We start from the raw sequence: 27,954 nt of genomic DNA on the forward strand, positions 1-27,954 counted from the left end.
AGTTTAGTAAAAATCATAAATAATATACAAGCTCAAATGAGAACACGTTAATTCCATTACAAAATTTTCATGAAAGTACTTTTTTAAGTCAAAGCTATTACAAGCAGTGTTGCCAGTTTTTCTTACGGTTCCCGTCCCATCTCTGTTGAAATTTGAAAGAAGAAAACGAAGCACACGAGCTGTCAAAATTTAGCTAAACAATTTTGTCAATACACCAACCACAGCGACGCTTGTGCGGTCCACAATTCCGCCCAAATACGCCAATAGCTAACACCGTGCCCTAGCCTGCTGCATATTTTCATGTAGATTAATGCAACAATACTATGGCTGAGTTATGGTAAGCGTTTGAAACAACGAAACCGTGAGCGAATCGCATTTTTGGTAATCATGCCGATTGTTTCCATTCCCATAGCAATTCCCTGGCGTGCCGGTTGTGCTTGCAAAAACAGTTCCAGCTGCTTCCGATGTTCCCAGCTAACGAGCCCGTGAACGACGATCTGCTGCGGAAAATATACGAATGCGCATCGGTGCGAATATCGTACGAGTACGATCAAAGTTCCGCCATCTGCATCAAGTGCATCGTGGATGTGGAGCAGTTCTACACCTTCAAGCAGCGGTGCGTGGAAAACGATGTGCTGTTTCAGAAATTGCGCCAGGACTGTAGCGACCGGGGCGGCTTGGATGAGAGCGAATTCGAGGGTGTTCCGCTGCCGGAGACAGAGTTCATCGAGCCCATAACGAACCTGGATTGTCCCCGACCGGATGCATCGAAAGCGTTGGAATCATTCGCTGGACCGTCGCAGCTGACGCAGATCGGGTACAATTATCGCATCGTGCGCGTGAATGGTGAAAGCGATGTGCTAGTTTACCACAAGCACCGGTTTTACCAGCCGGAACCGAAAGCACCCGAATCGAACAAGTGGATCTGTGTGGCGTACGCATCAAATAACTGTCCGGCTAGTATTACCATCCCGTCGTCGGGTGGCCTTCCGCTAGCCTTGTTCACAAAGTCCGTACGTCACAATCACAGCGAGAGCATAGTGCAAATGATAGGAATGGCGGAGGAACCGGGTAGCGAAGAGATAGTTCATTCCGAACCCGGCTATGCACTTGTCGTCGATCCCAGCCGGCGAATGCGACTGTTGGCCGGTGGGTACCGGTTTCGACTACGCCACGCAATATTTGGTGCTGGCAGGAGTTTGTGGGCCTGTGTACGGTCGGAGTGTTCAGCCAGCGTTCAGCTATCATACGAAGACTCCCGGACGTGCATAGTGGGCGACGAATCGCATTGCCACGAGATGGAATCAAGTCTGCCTTTGCTCACTACAAACACAGAGCTAATGGCACAGCAAAAGGCAAAACAACTGGTAAGAACAAACGGGCTCAATTATTTCATTGCCGAAGGGGCACTAGTGTATAGCGGAAATTATTACAAGCCACATCATTCCGCTGACCATGCTGGTGCAGACCAAGCAGCGGTTTGGAAATGCCGGATAAAAGATTGTGCCGCAAAGGTAGAGATACAGCATAAAACGATTGCCACGAGCACTGGCAACCATAACCATGCTAGACAAATCACGAAAACTACCAATGCGGTAGCAAAGCAAACCATACAGCAGGGTGTAAACTATCGGCTGATGGTAGAAGAGCACGGTTACGTACGATTACAGCATCGGAAGCAAAAGTACGCGCTACAGAAGCTGCTCCCAAACGGCACATCAGAGTGGGCCTGCGTTGGCAAGGTGTTAGGCTGTAAAGTAACGCTAAGAATGCTCCCCGACGAGCAAATTGTGTATGGCTGCACCCAAAGTTCCACGGTAAAACACGAGCATCGGGTAGGAAATATGTTAGAGCAACATTTTCTCCCCGACGCAGCTGGTGGAGAGAAAGCCCCTGGGACGGAGCGGAAATTATGGTGCACTCCCGCCTATGAACTGCTGTGGAATCGTAACAGCAAACCAATCGTTCGCCGACAGGACTACCGGTACTACGGGCGAACAGCGTACGTAAACGGTGCCATTGAGTGGCACTGTGTCCGGGGAGTCGGCACCCATTGTGAGGCAACGGTCACAATCGGCAAGTGTGGCGAGATTGTTGCCGAACACCCGGTACACGATCACGAGCGCACGCGAATTGACCATTTGCATAGAATGCAGCACACATCGGGGCCGAATCCTAGCTCGCGTGATATTTTCACCAGTCCCGGACCGGTTCGCTTATTGGCCGGAGGCTTCAACTACCGCCGGATGCACGACGATCATCTAAACATCGATATCGTCGTACACGTTGCTCACAAGTACTTACCCGATGGTTCCGGCACGAATGGCTACCACTGTATCCTGCGCGACGGAACGCAAGCCTGTCCCGGCAAAATCGTGCTCACGAACAACGCTCTCTGTGCCGAGATAGTGGCGACGCACAACCATTTGGCTCGAGCAGTGCCAAAGATTGTGGAGCCGGACCGTACTGCGCAGATGATCGTGGAAGGCCCGAACTACGAACTCATCTACTCGATGACCGGGCGCAACTGTTTGCTACTGCACGAGGGGCACGTTTTTCGGGTGTACAAGCTGCAGGAGCCAACGCAAACTTCCCGCTGGCGCTGCATCCACAGTGAGGCCGGATGCAAAGCGTTCTTGAGCGTGCCGCTAACGCTCAGCAAACCGGCAACCATGGACGATCATCCGCACGATCATTCTAGGGTAAGGCGTGACAGCACCGCCAACCTCGTGAAGGTGAAAGAGGAAATCTCCGACGATTCGGAACGGGCCCCGGCGAAACGCCGTGAAACGTACGATTGCATTAAAACGGAAGATTCGCCCCGTTTGCGGCCACGCGCCGTGCGGGAAACACTCAGCACGGAGGATGTGAAGGGGACGCTGGCGCTTATCAATCCAACGACCTCGGATAACCAATCGCACGAGCTTACGCTGAGCATGTTTCAAGACATTCGCGGCACATTGATCAAGGAAGAGATGAAGCGAGAAATGCTGCAGATTAAGCCAGATCCCGACGCCATGACCTGCTTCCTGAATGGCCATCTGTACGTACGCCAGTTTGAGGATCTCGAATCGCTCGAATCGCCGGAATGGCTCTGTGCCTTCCATTGGACGCTGGGCTGCAACGCGCGCTTGAGCGATCTCTCCGTACACACGCACGAACGGTTTGCCACCGTCCGCACGAACGACCGGTTCAACATGCTGAAAAATCTGATCTCCCAGGGTTTGGTTGGCCAGCGGGGGGTAATTACGCAGATGCCCGGCGGCCAAAAGGTGTCCGAATACGAGCTGGTGCCAAGCAACGGCAACCTTTCGCTGATGATTGACGAGAATCGGTACTACTTCTACAAGGCGAAAAATAACGGCGAATGGTTGTGGCGGTGCGTACGGTACCGCTGGCAGGGATGCAAGATCGGGGTGGCCGTTTCGCACTGCTTCGGGAAGTATTACTACCAGCCGTACGGTAAGACGGAACACGTACACACTCCCTAAGCGTAGATGGAAGGAAGGCTCATTTATGGTCAAGCTGAACGTTTCGCAGATTTGGTCTACACAGACACGGAAAGGTTATTACGTATCTGTTTGTATGTCACAGCGTGACCGCTATTGTGCTTAGCCCAAGCCCTGAAGGCTCGATTGGAGCTCGCAGGGGCTAGGGCAGCCGTTGTTTTACCTTTTAAGTTAACATTAAAATGTCTTGTAGAGTACGAACAACTACTAGCTTCTGTCTTGATGTGAGCAAAACATAACGATACAGCTATGTACAGTACCGCGTGTGCAACAGGAATAGAAAACAATTTCTCATGCTAGTAAAGCGAATTCTACCAACAATATGCGCGATCGTGTGATTTCTTAAAGCGCATACAATACTAGTAAAAATACGTTACAAAATAAATGTGCTAAGTTTAATTCGAACCGAACGCTCTATTTTTTCATTTTCTCCTCCTGAAAAAACACACACATGAAACTCTTTTCGAATGAAATTTCGTAATCGTATTTATTTAGTTTCCTGTTTCGTTAGATAAAAAGAGACAAATGAAAGTAGTTCAATCACAACCTCCGAAAGCGCCCCAAAATGCAGCACCACACCGAGCGTTTTATCATATCTGGCTGTGGTGGCTGCAGGGCGCCCGACCGTTCCAACATTCCATGGTTTCGTGCCGGCCTATCTGCTGTCTGCTCCCGCAGTGTAATGCTTTTCGTTGAATTTGGATTCCTTTAATATTAATATGCTACAAACGGTTGTGTGTCGCGTAATGGCAAACAGTCAATGTTGCTATTTCGTGGAAAGCATTCGTGTAGTACTACTACAGTAAAGCTCGAAAGATCAAACGGAAATCAATGTTGAAAACAGCATGAGAATTATGTACATCCAAAGTAAAAGAAAAGAAACACAATCGAACCCGTCAGGGTAGCTATTCATAAGAACGTTTGATTCGTTTCACGCCAAGAATATTAACCAGTCTGTGTTACTTGCTAAAGTAAAAAAAAGGTAGATAAACTAATGCTCCACATACCCCACAGTACACACATACACGTGTGCGCAGTGTCCGATTAGTTCACGAAAACGAAACCAACCAGAAGAATACATCTACTCCTCAGCGACACGTTGACGCTACCGATCGTTTGGTGGGACGCATGCAGAGAGGATGTGCACAGGAGCGCAGATCTAGCGAAACGGTTACAATCATCACCTAACTATAGATCGTCCTCATCACTGACAGTATCGGAGGCTCCCGATCTGTCCGCTACGAGCAAATCGTCGGAGGAACTGTCCCCATCGTCATCATCTTCCTCCTCCTCCTCCTCCTCCTCCTCCTCTTCGTCCTCTTCCTCATAGTCCTCGCCGTAGCTGTCGGAGTCCGTTCCGCTGAAGTCGTCCCCGATACGCTGCCGCCGCAAGTAAAACTCAATCATGTTATCGAGATCGGTCAGACGGCGCTTGGTCTTGCTCATGTCGGAGTCAAGTACCCGCACATGGCGCAGATACTCGTACGTGCGGTTCGATTCACTTTGCCCACCGTTCGCGAACAGCTTTTTCGTAAACGAGCGCAGCTTCTTCAGCAGATGGTTATAGTTGGAGGCCAGCTTCTTCACCTCCAGGTACGGGCCGGACTTTAACACGCCGTAGTCCAGTATCGCCCATTCGCCCGTGGTGATGCACCACGTGAACAGCGACCGACACTGGTAGATCTTCCGATGGAGTTGGCAGTCGATCGTCGCGGAACAGTTCCGGCAGGTCTTTGGCTTACTGATGCCAATGTCATTGGCAGTAAACTGCAGCACCGTTGTGCAAGTAATTGTTTCGGTTAGCGGGCATACCTATTCGAAATAGAACCAAACAACAACAAAAAAGGTGTCACATTTCTTCCGTGCACGCTGTTTTACAATGTTACTTACGTGCGTCAGTTCGTAGGCCGAATCCAACAGAATGCCGTACTTCTTGCCGTTCTGTTCGCATATGTAGTTGGCCACGTGAAAGGAGAACATTTCCATATCGAAAGAATTTTGCGTCACGACCACAGCCGGACAGTTGAGCTTATTGAACGAAGCCTGCGAAATGATTTGCATCTTCGAATAGCAGGATCCGTGCACTTCCATCGGTAGCGAGGCATGATACCCTGGCGAGATGCAGTCATCTAAGAAATATGGCAAGAGATACGGATGTTGTAAACATTAAAAATCCCCCAAACCACCAACATGGTGCGCAATCAACAGGCTTGCCGCGACTCTTACCATCCTCCATTGTTACCACGGAATTGGCATCGTCCTCTTCGACAAAGATTTTTACGATCCGCTTCGTGCAGGTTGGCATCTCTGCCGCCTGTTTAGACGAACCGGTCGATGCATCGGTGGACCGTTTGGCCGGCAGCTGATTATCACCGTTGATGTTGTTTTCGTTATTGGACTCGTCTAGCAGTAGCAGCTCGCTGGCCAGCTTACGTGCCGTTATCTTCTGAACTGCGTCCATGAAAAATTTAGGAATGTCTGGAGTGCCTGCCTCGTTCGATCCACCGGCCGCCGTGATGCTACCACCAGGCGAAAGTATTTGAATGTAGTCGCGCGGATCGAGCGGCACATTGCGCTTGAGCTGCTTGATCGGCGCCGATGCCGGTCCTTGCGCAGACGCTGAAGTAGTTCCGCCGCTACCGCCCACCATCACCATGGAACCAGAACCGTGCGGCCCTTGGGACGACGGCGAGCGGTGTCGGTAGTAGGACGGGGAGCGAATCCCAGGCGGCGAGCGTAGGTACCGGTTCCCAACCGGCGATCCGCACGGTGACCGAAATCCATGGTTCGGTGAAGCCCGATGCAGATGGTGGGTGGATGAGATTAGGTCGGCATAGCTCGCATGATGATGGTGCGACGCGCTGTAACCGGGCGCTGGGACACGGGCACGGATTTGATTTCGCAGCCGGTTAAACGGTTCTATGTTTTCCTCGCTGGTGGGCTCCTCCGAAAACTCGTACTTCTTGTCGGCCAGTCGTCGCTTTCGGAAGGCGCTTATCTTCTCGCACCGTTCGTTGTCCTCGGAGAACTCGTAGGCTTTCGCTGCCGAATCGACATCTGAATCGTGCGCCGCTGCGCCACCGGCAGCGCCATGGAAATTCGCCCCGTTAGCACCGTTGACAACGCGCTGCTGCAGCGGCAGAGCTGACTGGTGGTGAGCAATTTGAATGTTAGGAACATAGGACGGCGGTTCGGCCAGATCGAACCGTCTTCGCAGCGGCGACCGCGAGATCAGCGGCGCCAGTGCAGTGGTTGAGGAACTAGCCGTAAATGACATATCACACATGGGTACGGCGGAGCAGGCCGGGTTTGCTGTGCTGGCGCTGCCGAAACCTTCCGGACAGGGCAAACTGTCGCCCGACTGCAGATCGACGCGCGTCACGAACGACTTCCGTGGTGATACGCTCGATATCGCACGACCAGACGGGCCCGCCATGCCGCCGGAAGTTGACGCGGAGGAGCTCGAAGCACGCTCGGCCACGCCATCAAGTCTTAGCTCTATGTTTGTGTTGGTACGATGGTTCATCAGTCGCACTTGCGCCCCAGTCGGTGGCTCGGTGGTCGCTTCCGGCTGCGCGACCGAAGCAATGGGCGAGGTAATGATGAGTTCGTCGAAATTATCCGGATAGTTTCGGACGGAACACTTCGTTTCATACATATCAGTCTCGTATTCTGCGAAATCCGCAATGATTTGTTCCGCAATGCTCATCTCGGGATTGAGCAACGTAGCCGAAGCGGCTCCCTTACTCATTTCGGAGTCACTTTTTCTTATAATACCGCCGCTACTGTCTGGCTGCTGCTTCGGGACGGCCGTTGTTACGTCCGCAACCCTGCAGGGTGTAGCCGTTCGTCTAACCTCTTCCACCGTCGCCATCGCCTCCCGCTGTTGGCTGTCTTTGCCCAAATATTTGGAGCTTAGAACGGCCGCCGAGCCCACGGTGGAGTTTGGTTGCGGTCGGCCCATGTCTAGCTTCACGTTGATCGTGTGAATGATGCTGTTCTCGCTCATGATGATATATCCCGGGCAGTTGAGATTGTAGTTCGGATTGAACCGAGGGCCCGAATCGGTGTTCCGGTACTTCATGTGGATCGTCATGTTGCAGCCAATGCACAGGATGTCCTGCCGCTGCTCGTCGCCCTCGTGCGCATCGCGCACCTGCTTGCAGTCCAGGCAGCCAAGCTTCGGTACGCGCACCATGGTGACATACGAATCCGAGTCCTCGTGCACATTATCGCCGTGGACAATCAGCAGCTGGCTGTCCGTTTTCCACTGCGTTATCGTTACGTTCTTGATTTCGTCCACCCGGTGGTCATCGAAAAGGCAAACATGAAAGTATTTATTCAGCAGCATGTGCGGCCTGTAAATCCAAAAGTAAAGCCTGCAAAAGGGACCAAGCATTCAACCGAAGCGTAAGTGGTTCGTAACGAAGCAAAAAGTATGGATTGCATCAATAAGGTGTATACGTACTCATATTTATGGAAGGAGGAGAAATCATTCGCCAATGCATCGTCATAATCGTAAGACAGTTTGTAACTGAGCAGAAACTGTCCACAGCTGGTGAGGCCCATGAAAATGTGTCTACATTACGGAAAGAGCAGAAAACCGTAAGATGGAATCCCGTTCGCAGATGGATTCCCGCCGCATAACAGCGTGCGGACACGGTAGGACTTACCCGTTCAAATAACAATACGGCACAATACTTTTCAGACAGAATTGCAACTGTTCTGGCACCTCCGGGAATGGTTGCTCGTGCGACCGCTTGTTAAGCCCCGAGGCCAGGTAGCCCGAATGCTGCCGGGTCAGCACCTTCAGCAGCACATTCTGCGTACCATTCGCGCTGTTCGACCTGGTAAAGAACCGGTGGCTGTCCGACGAGCGTAGCCTTTGCATTTCGCTGGTGCGATCCGCTTCCTCGTCGAAGAGGGATCGATTCGGATCCATGGCTCTACTGTTCGCTACAGGCACACGCTGTTAGCTTCTTCATACTACACACACGCACAACTCGCACTTTTCACTTGCAGCTGGATCTGCAGCTTCGTTGGTGTCAGATACCGAATCCTGCTCCGATGTGTCCTTCGCGGCGGCGTTTATTCCGCACGGGCAAGCCACTCAGCCAGCCAGCCAGCTAGCCGACCCTGCCTCGTCGATGTTCTCCTCAGGCGGTGTGTATGTGGGCAGCTTGTCCTTACGGAATCCTTTCAGCCCCTGATGTTGTTGGAAGAACCTGAAGTATCATAACACCCGCGAATAGCCGCACACTAATCGTAGCTCGGCGTGCTGGCGCAGTTGTTAGATAAATATTCCTGACTTTTCACAGTATTTTTCACGAACCGTTCTGCCCAGTCAATACGAACCAGAGAGTTTCGTGTTGTTTTCTGCTTCGCCCTTTCCTCCACTACCCCGCGAAACTGCTCTTCGCCCACAATTGACGCACGCACACACTGACGGCGGAACGTCAAGCAGGGTTCTTGTCAAAAACAACAAAATTGTCAAAACGATTTACCGTGTTCTTTCAAAACGTCCTTTTGGAAGTTTGGTAGATTTGCGTCAATTCTTGTGTTGTTGAAAATCATCTAATCGTAGTCGGGGTACTGGAATGCTTTCATGATTTAATTTATTTCCTTTGTCCCACACTGCTTGAACCTCATCCGGCTCTATTTCTTCGGGTCAAACTAAGAGCATCGATTCATGGTGCTTTTGCCTGAGCTCTGGTTATATCAATATTGTCTTGACCGTTTCGCTTACGTTGAACGTTACCCACCCAAACCAATGCGACACAAATAAATAAGCATCCCGAGTAGAAATATCAGAAAGGGGGATTCGTTTCATTCCTCAAGTCACGACATGCAGCTAACAATACACGGCAAATACTTAATCCTATACATTCATCACCAGTGCCAGCCGCTCACTGAGAATCGCTGGAGCTCGAGCTCGAGCTTTCGGTCGACATGACTTCCACATCATCCTGCGATGCATCCTTGTGCGCCCGTGTGTCCAGCGAAACCGATCCGCCCCCGGCACCCATCGACATGTGCAGCTCGCCCGACGGATGCCACGCAAATTGGTTCGGTGCGGAGGCCGGAATGTCACCGCCGGCCCCACCCGCCCCCACGGTGGACGCGTTCCGATGCATCTCGTTCAAGCTGTTGGGATGCTGCAGATTGTGCCCGTTGATGTTGAGGTCCGACTTGCCCAGAAAGCCCAGCCGCATCTCGATGTCGGTCGGGTATGGCCGGCGAAGATCGCCCTGCTGCCAGGTGAGCGGGGCACATATCGCGTGGGACGCACTGATGCGGTGGGCAAACTTGATGAGCTCCTCCGAGGAGACCGGCCGTTTGTTGGCCTTCGCAATGCTGGCCAGCTTTTGTCGCGCTTGAAAAATTGACGTCGCCAGAATCTGTTCCGCTTCCTTTAGCTGCCGCTGGAGCTGGTTGATTTCCTCGTCCTGTTTCCGCACCTGCTCCCGCAGTGCGTCCATGTTTTTCTCGATGCCGGCCTGCTCGGCCGCTAGCTGAAGCGTTGCCTTCAGCTCTTTATCCTTCAGCACGAGCAGCTCTACCAGCTGGGCATGGTCGGTGCTGGACATTTTCTGCGCCTTGGGTGCGATTGTGTTTTCGATCAGTTCCCTGCAAACAGGAAAGTTGGTGAAGAGTGTTGCGGAAACAGAGCGGTACGAGAGGCGCGGAATCGGTCCGAGATTGGGACTAGCAGGGACACTTACTTGGCAACGATTTCTATATCGTTTATGATGGCCAGGAGCCGTTCTCGGGTGCTGAGATGATATGAGGACATGGCGATATTGTACGACGGCAAGAAACCTTCTTCGACGGTGTTGCCGACCAAACAAACCAGAAGTTTGCACAGACCTGAATGATGTTTTGCTGTCAACACGATGACCCGTTGGTCAAGTCGCGGGTTTTTGACGTTCAAAAATCGCTGCTTCTCGCTCATTTTCTCTACCCATCTTTTACTCGCCTACAGTGCTCGTTTCAAGCTGAACTTGCTTTTCGTTGTGTTGGTGACAATATATGCGCATCATATACCGAGATGTGTAAGTTCTCGCTCAATTTGTCGTGCCGTCTCTTTCGCGCACATCGTGTAAAACATAGACAAACCATGTGACCGGTGTCAAAGAAGAGTGAACAATTTTGTCTAACTTTTTGGATTAAAAGCAATTGAACAGGCGGGATTTTGTTACTCGATCAATGGCTACAAGCTTTTTAGCAGTTGTGCAGCGCATAGTATCGTGCTGCGTAAAGTGGTGCCCGCAAAAATAAGCTTTAGAAAGAGGGATAGTTAGCACCAGAGAAAACATCCGGCGGCAGTTAAGTTACAAAACATTTCGTCTTCAAGCACTAGATCCATAAAGCATGCTCTTTTTATAATTTCAGATTATCGATTGATGATACTGTGCCATGAGTGCGTGAATCTGTAGCCGTTTATTTTGACGAGACTGGTATGTTCCCAAGTGCCACAAATCCACTAAACGACCACTAAACGGCTTCTAAACGACTCAAGTTCTCTACCTAAACGGAATATAGAAAGACTTCGTTTAGCAGACGGCAAACGACTCATTCATTCTAAAAATAGCAAAAAAGCTGGTGGCGCTCTCTGTTGGTGGGATACCCCAACCAGTTGAGCTTCATCGCTTGGAGGAGAGCTTTCTCATTTCCTCTGTACTGTTGTATGGTTTCGCATTGAAGTTATGCATCGCTAGAACTAGAACGGCGATACAATTGTTTAATTACTAAACTCCAACGGACACCACCAGTACCAGTACTGAAGCAAGTGAGAATTGAGTTATGGTCGTTGGTGTTGATACCCACGTATCTGACCACACGACCATTCACATAGATTTTTGCTCAGAAAGTTATAAGGCCATATAGGTCATGATAAGATGAAACTTGTCAAAACACATTGCAAGAACAGGATAGCAATATAATGATGAGTTGTAATACGCCATCTATTGATCAAACCAATGAAGCTGTGGAGCTTTCATTTTTTTATATGGATATTAAATTTTCCAGTCGTTTAAGCTTAATCTGTGGCGCTTGGGTTATGACCAAAAGGCCATTAGTGTTACAGTGTATGCCTATCTTACAGCTTTTACGTGTTATTTTACAGACAAAGGCAATGTCACAAGCGGTGTGGCGGAACAAAATCGGAATGCCGCACCACTCAATAAACGTTTTGGTGTGCCGGTTTTGCAGCATGGTAAGAGATGATTAGGCATCACTGCACACATGCTTACATGCCTTGTACATGCATATCGAATGAAAACAGTAAAGACATCGATCGATCAGTAAAGATACATGGCGTTACCTTCAATATGTTCCGTAAGTATTGTTGTGTGTGCTGCGAAGTGTAAAGTTATAGATATGGATACATTCGTAACATGTTTACTTCATCTTCTATTTAGGTGGACTGCTCTCGGTTGACCACGTCGGGCTGGCATGACCAGGATATCAACCGTTCTCTACCCAAGTGCCACAAATCCACTAAACGACCACTAAACGGCTTCTAAACGCCTCAAATTCTCTTCCTAAACGGAATATAGAAAGACTTCGTTTAGCAGACGGCAAACGACTCATGCATTCTAAAAATAGCAAAAAAGCTGGTGGCGCCATCTGTTTGTGGGATACCCAACCTGTGGAGCTTCCTCGCTTGGAGGAGAGCTTTCTCATTTCCTCTGTACTGTTGTATGGTTTCGCATTGAAGTTCTGCATCGCTAGAACTAGAACGGCGATACGATTGTTTAAATACTAAACTCCAACGGAAACCACCAGTACTGAAGCAAGTGAGATTTGGGTAATGGTCGTTGGTGTTGATACCCACGTATCTGACCACACGACCATTCATATAGATTTTTGCTCAGAAAGTTAGAAGGCTATATAGGTCATTATAAGATGAAACTTGTCGAAACACATTGCAAGAAAAGGATAGCAATATAATGATGAGTTGTAATACGCCATCTATTGATCAAACCAATGAAGCTGTGAAGCTTTCATTTTTTTCCTATGGATATTCAATTTTCCAGTCGTTTAAGCTTAATCTGTGGCGCTTGGGTAGGATACACGGCGCAAGCATGCCTTCGTTCACCTTCATCTGTTGATCTGATCTGCGTTGATCTAGGTGCAGCTCAATCTGCTTCAGCCCTCTAGCTTACGGGGTGGTCATGTGCGTAGTGTCGTACGGCAGTTCATTCGCTCTCAAGCTCTTTTTTGGTGTGCCACGCGGCCGCTGTTCAACATGCGTCGGTTATTACATCCTATTGGCTTTACATAGCTCAGCGATGATCTGGAGAATGTCTATCCAAGTGCCACAAATCCACTAAACGACCACTAAATGGGTTCTAAACGACTCAAGCTCTTAATCTAAACGGAATATAAATAGACTTCGTTTAGCAGACGGCAAACGACTCAAACATTCTAAAAATAGCAAAAAGCTGGTGGCGCCATCTGTTTGTGGGATATCCAACCAGCGGAGCTTTCTCGCTTAGAGGAGAGCTTTCTCATTCCCTCTGTACTGTTGTATGGTTTTGCGTTGAAGTTATGCATCATTAGAACTAGAACGGCGATACGATTGTTTAAATACTAAACTCCATTGAAACCAACAGCACTGAAGCTCAGATTTTTCAGAAAGGACAGCAATATAATGATGAGTTATAATACGCCATCTATTGAGCAAACCAGTGAAGCTATGGAGCTTTCATTATTTTTTCTATAAATATTTGATTTTCCAGTGGTTAAAGCTTAATCTGTAGCGCTTTGGGGAGCTATGCGAGGAGGTGGGATAGTAATGGAATACAGGCGGTCTCCGAGATACACGGTTCCTCTTATACGCCGATTCCGAGACACGCGGTTTTCTAAATTTGACAGTTCTTTGAGCTAATTGTTCTGATTAGACACATTGGGACTGCATGTATATTTTTTGGCCATTTAATTTTATCCACCAGCATAGTCGCACACCAGTGCGAGCTTTTTGGCAGCCATCTAAAACCCTCAAAAACCCTCGCTCTAAATGTAAAAAAAAAAAACTCGCGGAACGCCTTTCAAAAACGCTCGCCAGTGAAAAAAATCACACCGATTTGAAGCGTTGGCGAGCTCGTTAAAAGCCCTGTTTTCACCAAGCGGGAGCTGTTGTAAGGTTCTACAGCATTTTGCGATTGTCAAGCTTCTGCCATCTTAGAATATGATGCAACCTGCTATTTTCAAAATCTCACTTCATGACATTTGTCGCGTGCACTCGCATGGCGTGCGGATCAAAACATTGTGCGTTTCATCAAGTGCTTCAATTGCAGCCGAAACATGCCGAAATTCGATCATTTAATTGTAGATACAGCTGCGTTCGTGAAGAATGTCCAGTTGCAGGTACGTAATTAGTAGTGTTTTCCCTACAAGCTCCCGAATCGAACGTCGCACCACCTTACAGATTTTCCTTTCCACAACGTTTACAGAACTACGCATCGAATTGCTATACCGTTCCGGGTGTGATGGCTGAAATTCGCAACAACCGGCAAATGAAACGGCTCGCCGTGCTTCCGTACAATCTGCAAGTGAAGGATCCAGACCCAGATGTACTGGCCAAGGTGGTGGCGATTGCAAAGAAAACGGGTGACTATGCCTCGCTCTCACTGGTCGATCTGCAGGTTATTGCGCTCACGTATGAACTCGAAACAATCCACGTGGGCAGGGACCATCTGCGCGATGAGCCGTTGCCGTCCATAACGGTGGCAGCAGCAACGAAGCCAGACGCTTTCGGAGGAACCCAACTTTTGAAGGGATTCTACGTTCCGACGAAAAAAAGCCAGTCGGCAGGTGAATCGCAAGAGGACGATGGCGAAAACATTGGCGATAATTCAGATGATCATAGTGAAGCACAAGAACCCGAAACTATCACTGCAGCGAACGATGTTCAGGAAAGTTCAAATGAATCAGCTCCAGCAGGTGATACTCCCGAAACAAACGCTAGCGAAGCGAATGATGCAGATAACGAATCCTGCGAAGAAGAGTACGATGATGATGATGATGAAGAAGAGGAGGATTATGAAGATGGTGAGGAGGACAACGATGGTGACGATGATGCTGGTTGGATAACACCGAGTAATATCAAGCAGGTAAAGCGCGACATGGGGATGGATCTCCACGACGAAACGCCAACCACCGTGGCCTGCATCACGACCGACTACGCACTGCAGAACGTGCTGAAACAGATCGGCCTTCAGGTCGCAGCCCTCGATGGCCGTGTGATCAAGCAGGTGCGCACGTACATACTGCGATGCTACGCCTGCTTTAAGACGACACCGGACGCAACGAAGGTGTTCTGCCCAAAGTGCGGCAACCGGACGCTGAAGAAAGTTTCCGTCAGTCTGGACGGAGAAGGCAAACAGATTATTCACATCAACAATCGGCGACCGCTGACGGCCAAGTACAAAAACCGACCGGTAGCCAAGTTCGAAGGGGGCAAGCACGCTGCTAACCCGTTGCTGTTTGCGGATCAGCCACTGCCACAGCAGCGCATATCGGTCAAGGCCCGTTCGAAGACCAACGCGCTCGGTGATGACTACATTGCCGGCTACTCCCCGTTCGTGATGAGAGACGTCGATTCGCGGTCAGCTGTACTGCGTGGTTCTACCAATCTGAAACAAAGAATGAGCAACTACGAGTACGATAACAAGCGCCGGGGGTATAAGAAGCCGATATAAGGAGTTGCAGACAAGTCTACTTTTCTGTTATGGCTGATAGGTGGACCGACAGAGAAATTCAACTGGCGTAAGATAAAGTTTGATTGCATTGTAGAGATGTATGTAACTATCGGCATTTGTTATTCAGTATGATTTTTCGCTGATGATCCGTTCTTTGCTTCGGCATTACACATTTTTGAATAAAATGAAAGAATAATCCTACATAAGAAAGCACTTATTATTCAAGGCTTATTATATTATTGAATATATGAAAAAGACCGAATTTTCATATATGAACAGTCGGTTTCGATCTGTTCGATCAGATGCAGGTGATTGTTGCTTCAAAAACGACGGGCACTTGACGATTCGTTCACTTTTTAGTACAAAACTTTTCCTGGAATATAAGCGTACAACAGAAATACCTTATATGTACAAAAATGATAATTAAAAGAGCAATTTCGCCACTATGTTAATACACAGAATCTCATTTTTATCAGAATATAAATAAAAAATACAGTTTCTATTCCTATTTTAACGCACAATAATGCAGGTCTGCACACCGCCATGCCGGATGCCGTGTCATCAACTTCTGTCAAACGGTTTAACGTCAAAATAACAAAAAAAAAAAACTGCTGATGCGGTGGAATCGACGAAAATCTATCGTAGGGTCTAATTTTCTATCGGTTGTGTTTTATTCTCTCTAGTCATCCCCAAGATCGGTTTGTAAAACAGATTCTGAGTGGTAAATGCTGCAGTCCTTATTGAAAACGCCGGCATTGTGTCGTTTTGTATCACTTTATTCGACAGTGTTACTTTGGGGTGGTATCCAAGTTCTTCATCAGCAGTGAAAGTGGTCACCGTTTCGGTTCGGCAAAATGGGCTTTCTATACAGGGTTCGTGTGCGTGTCATCAACTGCTTGATCTTCTTCTTCTTGATTGTGCTATTACCGGGTTTGCCCCCGAAAACGACCTTCCCGTTCGAAGGATTCAGGTATGTTTATTTGGCGAAGGATGGCTCAATGCGGGAAGTGCCGGCTCCCTCCTATTACATAATTGTATCCTTTTGCCGGCTTTCGTTCCATTGCTGCTCATCAGGTTCTCCAAGCCTCGTGAGCTGAAAGGAGCGCTAGAACCGACCAATCATCTGGACAACGCGGAGCGATTGTTCGAAGGAAAGATCTATGGCCCGGAAGCGTTGCTCGTACATGGAAAAGATCTGTTTACCACGATCCACGGTGGAGAAGTGATTCGCATCAATGGTGAACACATTACACATATCGCCAAGTTCGGCAAACCATGCGGTAGGGTCGATGACATACGACGATCAAATTCTGGGTGTTCCAGGCTTGAGCGATCAATATAAACGCTTTATGGGATTGTTTCTTTCCAGAGCTCTCGTTCGAGGAGGAAACGTGCGGCCGTCCGCTGGGACTGGCTTTCGACACCAAGGGATCGAACTTGATCGTTGGCGATGCCTACTACGGCATTTGGTTAGTTGACTTGACGACGGGCAACAAGGAGCAGCTCATTTCCCCCGACACCGTGCTGGAAGGCAAGGGTGCAAACAGGAAAGGAAAGTTTTTCAACAGTGTGGCTGTCGCGCGCAATGGTGACATCTTCTGGACCGACTCGTCGTCCGATTTCACACTGCAGGATGGCGTGTTTACCATCTTTGCCAATCCATCGGGACGTTTGTTCCAGTACGATCGTGCTACCGGAAAGAACAAAGTGCTCCTAGATCGACTGTACTTTGCAAATGGCGTGGCATTGAGCCCTAACGAGGACTTCGTGCTGGTGGCGGAAACGATGGCATCTCAGATACGCCGTTACTACCTGACCGGACCGAAGGCGGGCACGGATGACATTTTCATCGACGGTTTGCCAGGTCTAGTCGATAACCTGGTGGCGGACGCGGAAGGCATTTGGGCACCACTGATCCAAGCCGTTGACAACGAGAATCCATCGATCCCACAAATGCTCTCGAACGTTCCGCTGATTCGAAAGTTTCTGATCCGTATGCTGGCGCTCGCTGAGCTGCCGATGCGAATGATTCATCAGGTGATGCCCAATGTACACACGCAGCGCATCATTCACGCGATCGGTCACTTTGAGTCTCTCATATTCTTTGCTCCAAACCGTCAAACATTGGTGAAAATTAGCTGGAACGGTCGTATCCTTGGATCGCTGCACGGCTTCGACGGTAGCGTTGGAAGTGTATCGCATGTGGCCGAACTGGGAGACTATCTTTATCTGGGTTCGCCGTACAACAAGTTCTTGGCACGTGTACCACTGCCAAAGATGCCAAAGGTGGAAATACGTGATGTAAAGTACAAGCCGGCAACGGAAACAACGGCTGCCCCGAAACCAACGACAACTACAACGACTACACCGAAACCGACCACAACGACCACGACTACACCGAAACCGACCACAACGACCACGACTACTACCACTCCAAAACCAACAACGACTACCACCCGGAAACCTGCAACTACTACCACCCCTAAACCGGCGACGACTACCACCACTACTCCCAAACCAACGACAACCACTCCCAAACCGGCAACGACTACTACTACAACAGAGAAACCTAAAACGACGCCAACGCCAAAAACTACTACAACCACCCCGAAAGCTAAGGAAGCTCCAAAAGCATCCACCGAAGAGCCAGTGAAAGCGAAGAAAGCCGACAAGAAAACACCGCCACCGGTCAGCTCAAAGGAAACCCCATCGGAGCCTGCCCCGATTCACGAAAAAGTTCCCAACGATACTCCTAAACCGAAGCAGGAGAAATTGAAGGTGATAAAGAAGGGCGGTGAGCAGGGAGAACTATAAGACTACCTCCACTCACTCACGCACAAACAAACATCTAAACTAGCTGATCAAGCATCATCACAACCACAAAACATGCACAACACGCGCATTAAATGGCGTGCTGCACGTTGTCGTAGGCACATGCCTCCAAGCAATGCGTAAAGAATTAGAACGCATGCGGGCGTTGGTTCTTAGGAGCCCGAGAGTACGCCCACCGAATCCCGCTGGATAGAGCTTTACAACACGATCGTTACCGTAACCGTCAACATAGTCCAAGTGACACGGGAAAATTAAAGCAATATCTTTACCATCAAACGGATGATGGTGTCCAACAGAGTGTGCGTCAGAAGAGGTGAGGGTAGTTTATCTGTAGGCAGCTAATGTACAACATTCTTGTTAATTTCATTCCATGAGTGAGGTATTTTTTTACTCTCAATCCTCCGGGATTTTGATTGCATCCCAGTATACTCTATTTGTGCGTAGGTAGATAAATTCATTCAAAACTATTCCTTTTTGAGGTAGAGACCAGTGCGGCCAAAGTGTTCTGACAACGAGTCTAGGCATTGGTAAGGTGAATGCTCACATCCGCCGTTTTTCTCAAGCAGAAAAATCTGGCAGCGATAGGTGATGGTTTAGCAGATGGTGTAGGAAGGTGAAAAGCGTTAAAGCAAATGCATCGCAAAACAAATTGGTTCAAAATTCTTTTCATACTCATTTTTGTATATTTATTAGGGGTTCAACTTTTGTGAGGAAAATGCATATTTGGTAATTCTTTAAGGTTTAAATGTATTCCACAACGCATTGAGGGCATTGAGAAAATAAACGTTTTTTTGCTTGGGTAAATAATTCGCATTTGAATTTTTGAAAAGAAATTAAAGCGGAACTTAACATGAATTCAAATCAGTTAGAACAATTATAAATGCAGTGAAAATCTGTTTCACCCAATTATCACAACTTGTTCTAATTGGACTGGCGGTATGGTTTGTGAATTTTAGAACAACACTATGCTCAACGGTTGGATGTGGTGTTGCGCCTATTGCGTAGCGCACTGTACTGTCACTGCCGGCAAAAGTGTGTAAACAACGTTTGATTACCTTTAATTTGGTGCTGCAAAAATTCCACATTTTTGGTGTCATGAACAAACCAAAGCTATTCGTGCCGGATATTCGATGTACTGCATACATTTCCAACCTGCCGTTCGATTTAACCAACATTGATGTGCAGAAATTATTTTCCAAACATGGAAAAATCATCAAGTAAGAAGCGGCAATCAGTCAACAGGTATCGGAAGGCACCACTCACTAACGAACTTTGCTTTTGTAGAGTTACCATACTGCGCGATAAAGTGTCGAGAAAGAGCAAAGGGGTAGCTTTTGTGCTTTTCTCCAACGCACAGGAAGCGCAGGACTGTTGTAACGCGTGTAACAGCACGGAAATGTTTGGCCGCACACTGAAGGCGAGCATAGCCAAGGACAATGGTAAATCGGCCCAACACGCTCAAAGAAAACAGTACCCCGACAAAAGCCGCTGCTATGAGTGCGGCACAGAGGGACACATGAGCTACAGCTGTCCTAAAAATGTGCTCGGAAACAAAACACCTCCACGGAAAAAGGATCGAAAACAAGCGAAACGAAAACAATCGAATGAAACAACGGCTTCGTTTGATTGGGCTAGTGATGTGGAAGAGGGACTCACGGCTAGTTTAGAACCAACTACGGCCGGGTGCACCAAAAAGGTAAAGTACAGAAAAAGCAAATATTTCAGCGATGACGAAGAACTCGATAGTGAAGATTAATGTGGCTTACAATGTAAGTATGACATTGTTGTTTCATTAAAAACAACTATAATGTTACACATATTACCGTGCAACCAGATATATACAGTCTGTTCCCGAGTTACACGGTTCTCGACTTACGCGGATTCGGAGATACGCGGTTTTCTAAATTTGACAGATTGAATGTCAAATCAGTACAATTTGCTTCAAGTTCGGTAAAAATTGCATTTTTTCCAACAAATTGAAACCGCTTAAAAGCACCGCTTCTGCACGAATCATATCAAATAAATGATAAAGTGTATAAAAATACTAAATTAAATCAAAAACTTCGGGTAATCGATAGTATTTCAGTCAAAAAACGTGAAATTCGACTTACGCGGATATTCGAGGTACGCGGATTCGTCGGGAACGTAGAAACCGCGTAACTCGGGAACAGACTGTATAGACAATTTCACGCCGTGAAGCATGAAAAAATAGCCAAAATCAACATTTCACGCCTAAATGTAAGCAACCAGTAGTCCTTTACGGTGCGATGACATTCGATGCAATGTCTAAATTTTCACTCACGCACAAATGGCTTGAAAATATTCGCCGTGAAACTGATTGTTTTTGTATGAACCTGTCATCGAACGTCAACGAATGTCATTGGATATAGTTTCACGCTTCACGGCGTGACGCTGTTTACCGGGATGTCTAGTTTCATGATTAGAAGATTAAGTTAGGGGACATCCTTTTACAAATCCTTATGACCTTCGAGAAAGGGTACCATTGTCTTGAGATAACCCAGTGACATTATCATTGAGTTGATATATGATATAGATTATTTTATTATATATAGATTATTCCTGCGAGAAAGTCTCAAGACCAGATAGGGAAGTCATATATTAAGGTAGTCTGCGTGAAGGGTGGAATGAACTAGATTATTAATAATAATCGATTTATAAAACTTAAAGAAACAAAATATATTTGTCTCACGCTGATATCACACATTAACAAATATTCAACATGTTTCGAAATACATAATTTGATTAATCAATATCAATCAAGTTATTTCCGATCTACCTATTTGTAACAGAAAACAAACTTCTTCGATTAAAGGCGTATCTGTACGTTCTCTTTAAAATGAAAGATAGTTACATGAATCCGTTGGGTGTAAAATTAACCTTCTTAGCTAGAAAAGTAAATTTCATGATCAGATTCAAAACGTTAAAGTTAGTCTGTCTTGCTGCTGGTAGTTTGTTAAGTAGTTTCTGAGTGAAATTATAATTCTTCTAGCCATTAATACCTACATTAACCTTCGTTTCTATGACCAAAAATACACTCTCATCTTTATGACCACCTACCCGGGTAGGTAATACATTTTATAAGGGAATTCGTATTGTTATTGGTAAAAAAATGTCGTATTTAACTTATTCTATGCAGCTATAATAACAATACTTCTTTTTATGTTATAAATTTATGAAGTATGGCTATTAGTTACATAAATTGATTGCATAGCAATTAGATGAACTGACACTAATACACCGCCATGCCTTCCCGACTGTCGGGGCAATCATTTCAATCTATGTGGCTTTATAAGAATATTAAGAGCTAGAAAACTTTTGGAATGGATTCTATATATATAACTACATGCATTGCTATACAGTGGCCGGCAAAATAAAGTGACCACTACTTACAATTTTACACTTTTTACATTTTTTACGTGAAAAAGGAAGTTATTGCACTGCTTTATATTTTGAAACATTGTTCATGATATGCTTAAGAATGCGCAGTACCATAGCATGACAAAAATGAGAAGTTTGCTTCAAGAAAAAATATTTTTCCAAAATTGATCAAAATCACTGTGCCAAAATAAAGTGCCCACTTTATTCATTCTACAGAAAATATTTTTCTGAACAAATATAACAGCAAACTTATAATTTATATGCGTTTATCTCGCATTCTTTATATGTTTGAGGATCTTTGCCATAATTTATTATGTTTTTATCTGCACATATTTGGCATTGGTTCTTTCTAAGAGTATTTCAGAGCTTTAACACATTTTGTTTTTCTTAATCACGTCATTTTCACTACATTTGCATTAAAATTTGCACACTAAATGTCGATTGAATTAAAATTAAGACTAACTAAGAGCCATTAAAATTTTTTATTTGATTGGATTGAAAAAATAAAATAAAAAATTCTTCGTGTATAACTTGAGTCGTCTTCCTGTTGTAACATCATTTTATTTACTAACTCCGTATTTTTCACAGAAAACAGATAAATTCACACCGGATGCTTGTATAGGTATTAGCTTTCATTATGCTGTCGATTCAAACCATGCTCCCCACTTCTCGTATAGAAATCCCCTCCCTGGTCATCACATTGCACTCTTCATACATATTGGTTTGTTGGATCGCGTCTAGATTTTTTTTGAACATCAGTTCTAATTTGGACTCATCTGTCCAAATATCAGTTTTTCAACTATCTAACGATATATCTGCATGTTCTTGATCATATTGAAGCCAATTGGCTTTGTTAGTCTTGCTGTAGCTCGGGCGAGGAACTTGAAGGACGCTACATCTAACGGGCAGTAAATTACGAAAATTGCAATGTGATAGCTAGGGGGTGTTTCTCTTTAGGAGTAGCAGGAAAACTGGTGTGAATCGAAAGTACAACTATGACTGATACCTTTTTTAACATTCTTCATCACTACTTTGGGATATTTCTTTTTAAAAAATGGGGTTTGAAAACTAAAAACATGTTCCTACAGGCTAACATCTCAACACACACAATCAATACAAAAATCATTTCTCAACTAGTATCGTATAAAACACCTTGCATGTCCTCCATGAAGTCTAAATCTTTGTTCCATCGAGAATTTGTGGCAGATTCTATATGCGAAGGTGGATAAAACTGGTGTCAAAAACAAATAAATTTAAATTTAAAGCTCTTGATAACGCTTGAGAAGAACCAGATGCCAAAACTAGATGCAGAACTAGATAAACCTTTAAAAATTAGAAAAAAATACGCCAACGATCTTCGAACATGTAAAGAATGCGAGAGGAACGCATATAAATTATAAGTTTGCTGTTATATTTGTTCAGAAAAATATTTTCTGTAGAATGAATAAAGTGGGCACTTTATTTTGGCACAGTGATTTTGATCAATTTTGGAAAAAAATATTTTTCTTGAAGCAAACTTCTCATTTTTGTCATGCTATGGTACTGCGCATTCTTAAGCATATCACGAACAATGTTTCAAAAAATAAAGCAGTTCAATAACTTCATTTTTCACGGAAAAAATATAAAAAATGTAAAATTGTAAATAGTGGCCACTTTATTTTGCCGGCCACTGTACATATCATTACAAAATTAGCGACTAATCGAAACCAAAATCCTTTATTGTATGTATTACCTACCCGGGTAGGTGGTTATAGAAGTAAGGAGTAAAAGTTGATTTTATTTTTTGAAGCACATTTAAAAAAATTAAAAAAATCTGAATTTTTTACCACTTTTTAAAACATGTTTCTAATTCTAATTTCAACATTCTAATTTTTTTGGATCGATTCGATGATCCAATAAAAAGTTATCATAAAAAGAATAAGCTAAACATATCCGGGTAGGTGCTTATGGAAATGAACGATGTGGACATCCCCCGAACCAACTTCTATGAGTCAACCCATATCCGGGAATACGCTGATAATATAGACATCATTGGTCTGCGGCTCTCATATGTGGCTGAAGCTTACCAAGGGATCAAGCTGCAAACGCAGCACCGACAATAACATGAAATCTGCCTTGCGTGCAAGGATAGAACAAGAGTTCACCTGAGACTCTGTTGCTTTAGTTCAGAAGCTGGGACTATATCGTATATACCTATATACTATATACCTTTGTAGTAGTAGTACCCACATTCGTCTCTGAGGCATGGACATTGTCTGATTTAGTGATGCGCTCTCTGGAGCATATCCACGATTACGATCCGACTCCGACTATTTGTCTGAAGCCGTCGGGAGTCGATCGGAGTCGATCGGAATCGGCATCGGTTGGAGTTAACAGGAGCCTTGGTTTAATGTGCTTGTGATCAGGCACTTCATTTCGTTGTGTTTTTTTGTCTTTCACTTTGCGCGTGGATTTCGTATACAGGCCTTTGTTTGGAAGGCCGACTCCGGCCGACTCCGATCGACTCTGGACGACTCTGGACGACTCTGGACGATTCTGGACGACTCTGGACAACTCTGGACGACTCTGGATGACTCCGGACGACTCCGAAAAAGTCTAAAAGATTCCGAACAACTCCGGACGACTGTGACTTTGAACGACACCGGACGACTCCGGCCAATTCCGGACGATTCCGCACGACTCCGGAAATTGCAGAGCGGACCTACCTTTCGGAGACGGTTCCGAATTTATCGGAGTCGGATCGGAGTCGACTCTGGATTTTGCCAACTTTACCCATCACTAGTCTGATTCTGAAAAAGCCCGCGATAGTCGTAAACAAAATGCTCAGTGGGATATTTTGCATCGTATGTTTGGAAGGACAATGGAGGTGCCAATACAACGACAAGCTATACGAGATGTACTACGATCTTACTGTCGTGCAGCGCATCAAGCAACCCAGGCTCCGATGGGATGGCCATGTTATATAGATGAAACCGGACGAACTAGCCCGTAAAGTCCTTTTTGAGCCGTCCACAAGAACAGAGGAGGCGTGGTAGGCTCAAATTGTGGTGGCAGGATGGGCCGGAAGTTTTAGCATAGTTGGCTCTAGATTGCGATGCAATTGCAGAACAAATCGGATATTTCCCGAAAAAAGAATAACACATTGCTAATACTTCCGAATTATTTCTTTTATTGTTAGCAACAAAAACCATTTCTCGGCTCTTTTTGTGTAAGTGTGTTTGAGAATGATTAGTTTCGTGTAAGTGTGTATGTGTGTGTTTATTTTTCATTTTGTTTGTTCGTTCATCCTGCACCCCCCTCCCCCTGCCCTGTCTAACACATTTCAATGTACACATTTGCGTCTTAGTTTATTCTTGGTTTGGTTTTCGTGTCCAGCATCACCTACATTAATATGTGAATATTATTGTATGTGTTTAAGATAGTTTGTAAAATGGGTGTACTTGTTAGTGTCTGTTTTTGTGGCTGTGTGAATCAGTGTCAGTGTCAGCCTCAATTTAATCATTTCATTCGTTCCTATTACCCATACACCATCGACCATTGACTGCGTAAACCAACTGCTCTGCTCGCAATGCGTCTGGGATTCCTTGTATTACGCAGTATAAGTTATAATTTTTTTTAGGGGGAGCAGTTTTTTTTTGTTACCTTCTTGTATTTTCTTAGTATTGTGTTCTGTTGGCTATATTTTGTTTAGTCCATAGTGATTCGCAACATCGCAAAATGGACGATCGAATAGTAGGTAACATAAAATCAAAAGCAAACAGAAACAATCACTTACTCCTCTAATCAACTACTGTCGATCCCCTCGATTTGTGGGGTGGACACGGATAGAAACATTCGAATATGGTTTGCGCCTCCATTCCCCCTCCCCTTCCCTCCTCACTATTGACGACCCCTTCTCGAGCGCAAATCAACACCCAAACATAACCAGCTACCAGCAGTAACATTAACTTATGTCTCTATATGTATTTATATATGTACTTATATATGCACAGCTACATATTTTATGAACTCGACCGAGCAGCAGAACGAACAAACGGTGATTCGCATGAGTTATTCTTGTTGTCCACCGTGAGAGTATGGACGCTGCATTTTGCTAGGGTTGCTTTAATAAAGCCCCACGAACATCCCCCTTTCCTAACTTCCACACAACACGTGCGTTTGCGCGTGGCTTAGTGATTCACATACGCGTGTGCTTGTGCTGCTCCTTGTGTGCTCTTGTCCTGTTGCAATGTTGCAAACATATTTTGTTACCTTATCCTTTTATCCCGATTGCTCTCTACTAGTCTTTACAAATTCTACAACTTAACAAATTATATAACATACTTTCGTTTTTACCATATTTTGTAATTGTGAGTTTTCTTTGTTTTTGGTTTTTGTGGCATTGTTGTTGCTCCGTTCGCTCCTGTGTATTCCATTTCAGTTGCATTAGTCATACCGCTCACTGGCTAGTGTGTGTGTGTGGGTGTTTTGTTTGCTTTTTTTACTATGTATCGATATTTTGTCATTCTTTTTTCTACTTTTCTCATTCATAAGCTCCCTTTCCAAATGCCTTTTTTTCGCTTAGTATCACTTTCGCCATAGCCTATATAGTAGGACCGTAAAGAAAATAATGTGTCGTTTTGCGGTTGCGATTTGGCCCACCCGCCCCACTCGTTTGTCGGGCATGGAGGTTGTTTGTGTAGTGTGTGTGTGTGTGTGTAGTTTAATTGGTGCACTTGCCTCATCTTGTGTGCAAGCTTTAAAATACTCAGTGTGCTAAATCATGTCGGAATATGGAACTCGTGTCAGCTGCTGCCTGGAGCGAAGCTAGAGGGGCACGAACAAGGTTGTGCAGCTGTTGGAGTATACATTGGCGGTGTGTCGAGTGTAGAGAAACAAGGTGCTAAATTCCAAACAAACATTCTCTGCTCTAATCTTTAACAATACTCTCGGATACTTTCCACGCCAGTCATTTCGTTTGCGCTAAATAACTTAAAGGAACGATAGCGGTGCCTACGTTAGCTCTAGAAACTGTTTCAGTCAAATCCTTACAGAACATGCGTTAGTACGTTGCTAAAGTATTGTGTCTTTGCTCTTCTCATGTCATTCGCCATTTTTGTCTGTTTTGCGTGTGCCTTTTGACAGGACATTGGTTAGGATTGTTGCAAAAGTCGTAGGATAAAGGGCAACAAATTCAGTGTATCGTGTGGGTATCATGTCCACAAGTCGTTGTATGATAATGAGTAAATGTATCGAGTAGAGAAAAACAGGGATTTAATACTGCGCCTATCTAAGGGTGATGAGGTGATTGCTCTACACGAATGCTTCCCGCTGATCCTCTCTCGACGCCAGGAAAAACCAATGGATCGCGTAGATGGACCGGAAGCATGATCCTTTCTTAAAGATTATGATGAGCGTAAGGGGATTCGCGCCACCTACGTACTGTCTCGGCTAGGTTGCGTTGGTTTTGATAAGAGAGGAGGAATAAGAGGAGCGCTTAAACCATCCATACCCCGGCCGGTCGATTGATCGACCGATCCCGCTTCACGTGCGAAGCAGACTTCGCCATTCTCTCCAACGTACCTAGCAAGTGGGAATTGTGTATAGAAAAGATACCTTGCTCCAAAAACTGATATGTTTGACCATGCTTGCATGTTCGACCTATCCGTTTAACTTGTTCTCGATTGTTCCGCGCTTCCCAGCATCCCGAACTTCAGGGCCCTTGATTTTGCACTGCTTCAGCGTGTAACGTCGTACAAAACCGTAAAGTTGTAAAATGGTGCTGTTTCAAAAGCGCAGAAAACATCGGGACACTTTACGGTGGTATGAGGGAGTCTCTAGAGTGTTTTGCTGTATCTTAATGTTTGGTAATACAGTGAAAGCAGAAACAAACAAAGACTCGTTCTAGCAAAAGTAACGAACGATGTGTTGAAAACGGACCAATCATAAACGTGGGGTAAGCTTGAATTATTTTAGCAAGTTTGTGAAAATGCTCGCTTGAGCTTTGTCAAACAGCTTCATCTCGAAGCTGTTCACTGTTGGCTTATCCTGATGTTACGCTTATTCTGATTTTGAGTATACGTAAACGACGTTCTGTTCGTTCAGTTACCTGTCCGCGGCATCTTCGTTTTGTTTAGTTTGTGTCTATTATCAAATATATAGATATATTTTTATACGTTTTTAGTTGCTTTTGTTTTTGCTATCCTTTCTGTGTCTACTTACCAACTGATGTAGATTCTCTTCGTTTGTTTGTCTTTCTCTTCTTTTTTTATTTGTTTCAAACTGTGAGTGTTAGTTGCATTTATCGCCTCCCTCTCTATCAGTGTCTTATTAGCCAGTCTGTGTTGTAAAGTTTTTGCTTGAAGGTGAAAAACTTAGTTCAAATTGTGTGTCATGTCTGTGTGTGCGTGTGTGTGATTGTGTTCAGAGGTGTAAAGGAGTTTGACCGAGTGTCTTAGATAATATTGTTTAATGTTCGTTTGTTTTGTTACGTTTTTCACCTTCCCTTCTTCGATTGTGTGTAGTATCAA

General features: G+C 45.6%; 6 protein-coding genes across 6 annotated transcripts; 4 read left to right on the forward strand and 2 right to left on the reverse strand.

The window, feature by feature from the left end:
* Positions 1 to 3: 3 nt before the first annotated feature.
* LOC121603197 lies at positions 4 to 3,909 on the forward strand. Its single transcript, XM_041931903.1, has 2 exons — positions 4 to 337; positions 413 to 3,909. The coding sequence occupies exons 1-2, from the start codon at positions 324 to 326 to the stop codon at positions 3,489 to 3,491; spliced, it is 3,093 nt and encodes a 1,030-aa protein (XP_041787837.1). The 5' UTR covers positions 4 to 323; the 3' UTR covers positions 3,492 to 3,909.
* A 68-nt stretch (positions 3,910 to 3,977) lies between these two features.
* On the reverse strand, positions 3,978 to 8,955 carry LOC121588999. Its single transcript, XM_041907505.1, has 5 exons — positions 8,183 to 8,955; positions 7,978 to 8,088; positions 5,736 to 7,888; positions 5,400 to 5,638; positions 3,978 to 5,321 (listed from the first exon to the last, which is right to left on the reverse strand). The coding sequence occupies exons 1-5, from the start codon at positions 8,449 to 8,451 to the stop codon at positions 4,698 to 4,700; spliced, it is 3,396 nt and encodes a 1,131-aa protein (XP_041763439.1). The 5' UTR covers positions 8,452 to 8,955; the 3' UTR covers positions 3,978 to 4,697.
* A 147-nt stretch (positions 8,956 to 9,102) lies between these two features.
* LOC121589000 (mediator of RNA polymerase II transcription subunit 4) lies at positions 9,103 to 10,473 on the reverse strand. Its single transcript, XM_041907507.1, has 2 exons — positions 10,232 to 10,473; positions 9,103 to 10,136 (listed from the first exon to the last, which is right to left on the reverse strand). Exons 1-2 carry the CDS (start codon positions 10,459 to 10,461, stop codon positions 9,416 to 9,418), a joined length of 951 nt encoding a protein of 316 aa, XP_041763441.1. The 5' UTR covers positions 10,462 to 10,473; the 3' UTR covers positions 9,103 to 9,415.
* Positions 10,474 to 13,735: 3,262 nt separating this feature from the next.
* On the forward strand, positions 13,736 to 15,415 carry LOC121589901 (RNA-binding protein NOB1). Its single transcript, XM_041909153.1, has 2 exons — positions 13,736 to 13,880; positions 13,967 to 15,415. The coding sequence occupies exons 1-2, from the start codon at positions 13,818 to 13,820 to the stop codon at positions 15,212 to 15,214; spliced, it is 1,311 nt and encodes a 436-aa protein (XP_041765087.1). The 5' UTR covers positions 13,736 to 13,817; the 3' UTR covers positions 15,215 to 15,415.
* Positions 15,416 to 15,800: 385 nt separating this feature from the next.
* Positions 15,801 to 18,845, forward strand: LOC121588992 (adipocyte plasma membrane-associated protein). The gene is made up of 4 exons (XM_041907494.1): positions 15,801 to 15,912; positions 16,001 to 16,184; positions 16,289 to 16,494; positions 16,584 to 18,845. Exons 2-4 carry the CDS (start codon positions 16,069 to 16,071, stop codon positions 18,026 to 18,028), a joined length of 1,767 nt encoding a protein of 588 aa, XP_041763428.1. The 5' UTR covers positions 15,801 to 15,912; positions 16,001 to 16,068; the 3' UTR covers positions 18,029 to 18,845.
* Positions 18,846 to 19,044: 199 nt separating this feature from the next.
* LOC121588993 (zinc finger CCHC-type and RNA-binding motif-containing protein 1-like) lies at positions 19,045 to 19,957 on the forward strand. Its single transcript, XM_041907495.1, has 2 exons — positions 19,045 to 19,263; positions 19,331 to 19,957. Exons 1-2 carry the CDS (start codon positions 19,142 to 19,144, stop codon positions 19,800 to 19,802), a joined length of 594 nt encoding a protein of 197 aa, XP_041763429.1. The 5' UTR covers positions 19,045 to 19,141; the 3' UTR covers positions 19,803 to 19,957.
* Positions 19,958 to 27,954: the final 7,997 nt, after the last annotated feature.

Source organism: Anopheles merus, chromosome 2R (genome assembly GCF_017562075.2).
Source record: "Anopheles merus strain MAF chromosome 2R, AmerM5.1, whole genome shotgun sequence".
NCBI classification, from domain to species: Eukaryota; Metazoa; Arthropoda; class Insecta; order Diptera; family Culicidae; genus Anopheles; species Anopheles merus.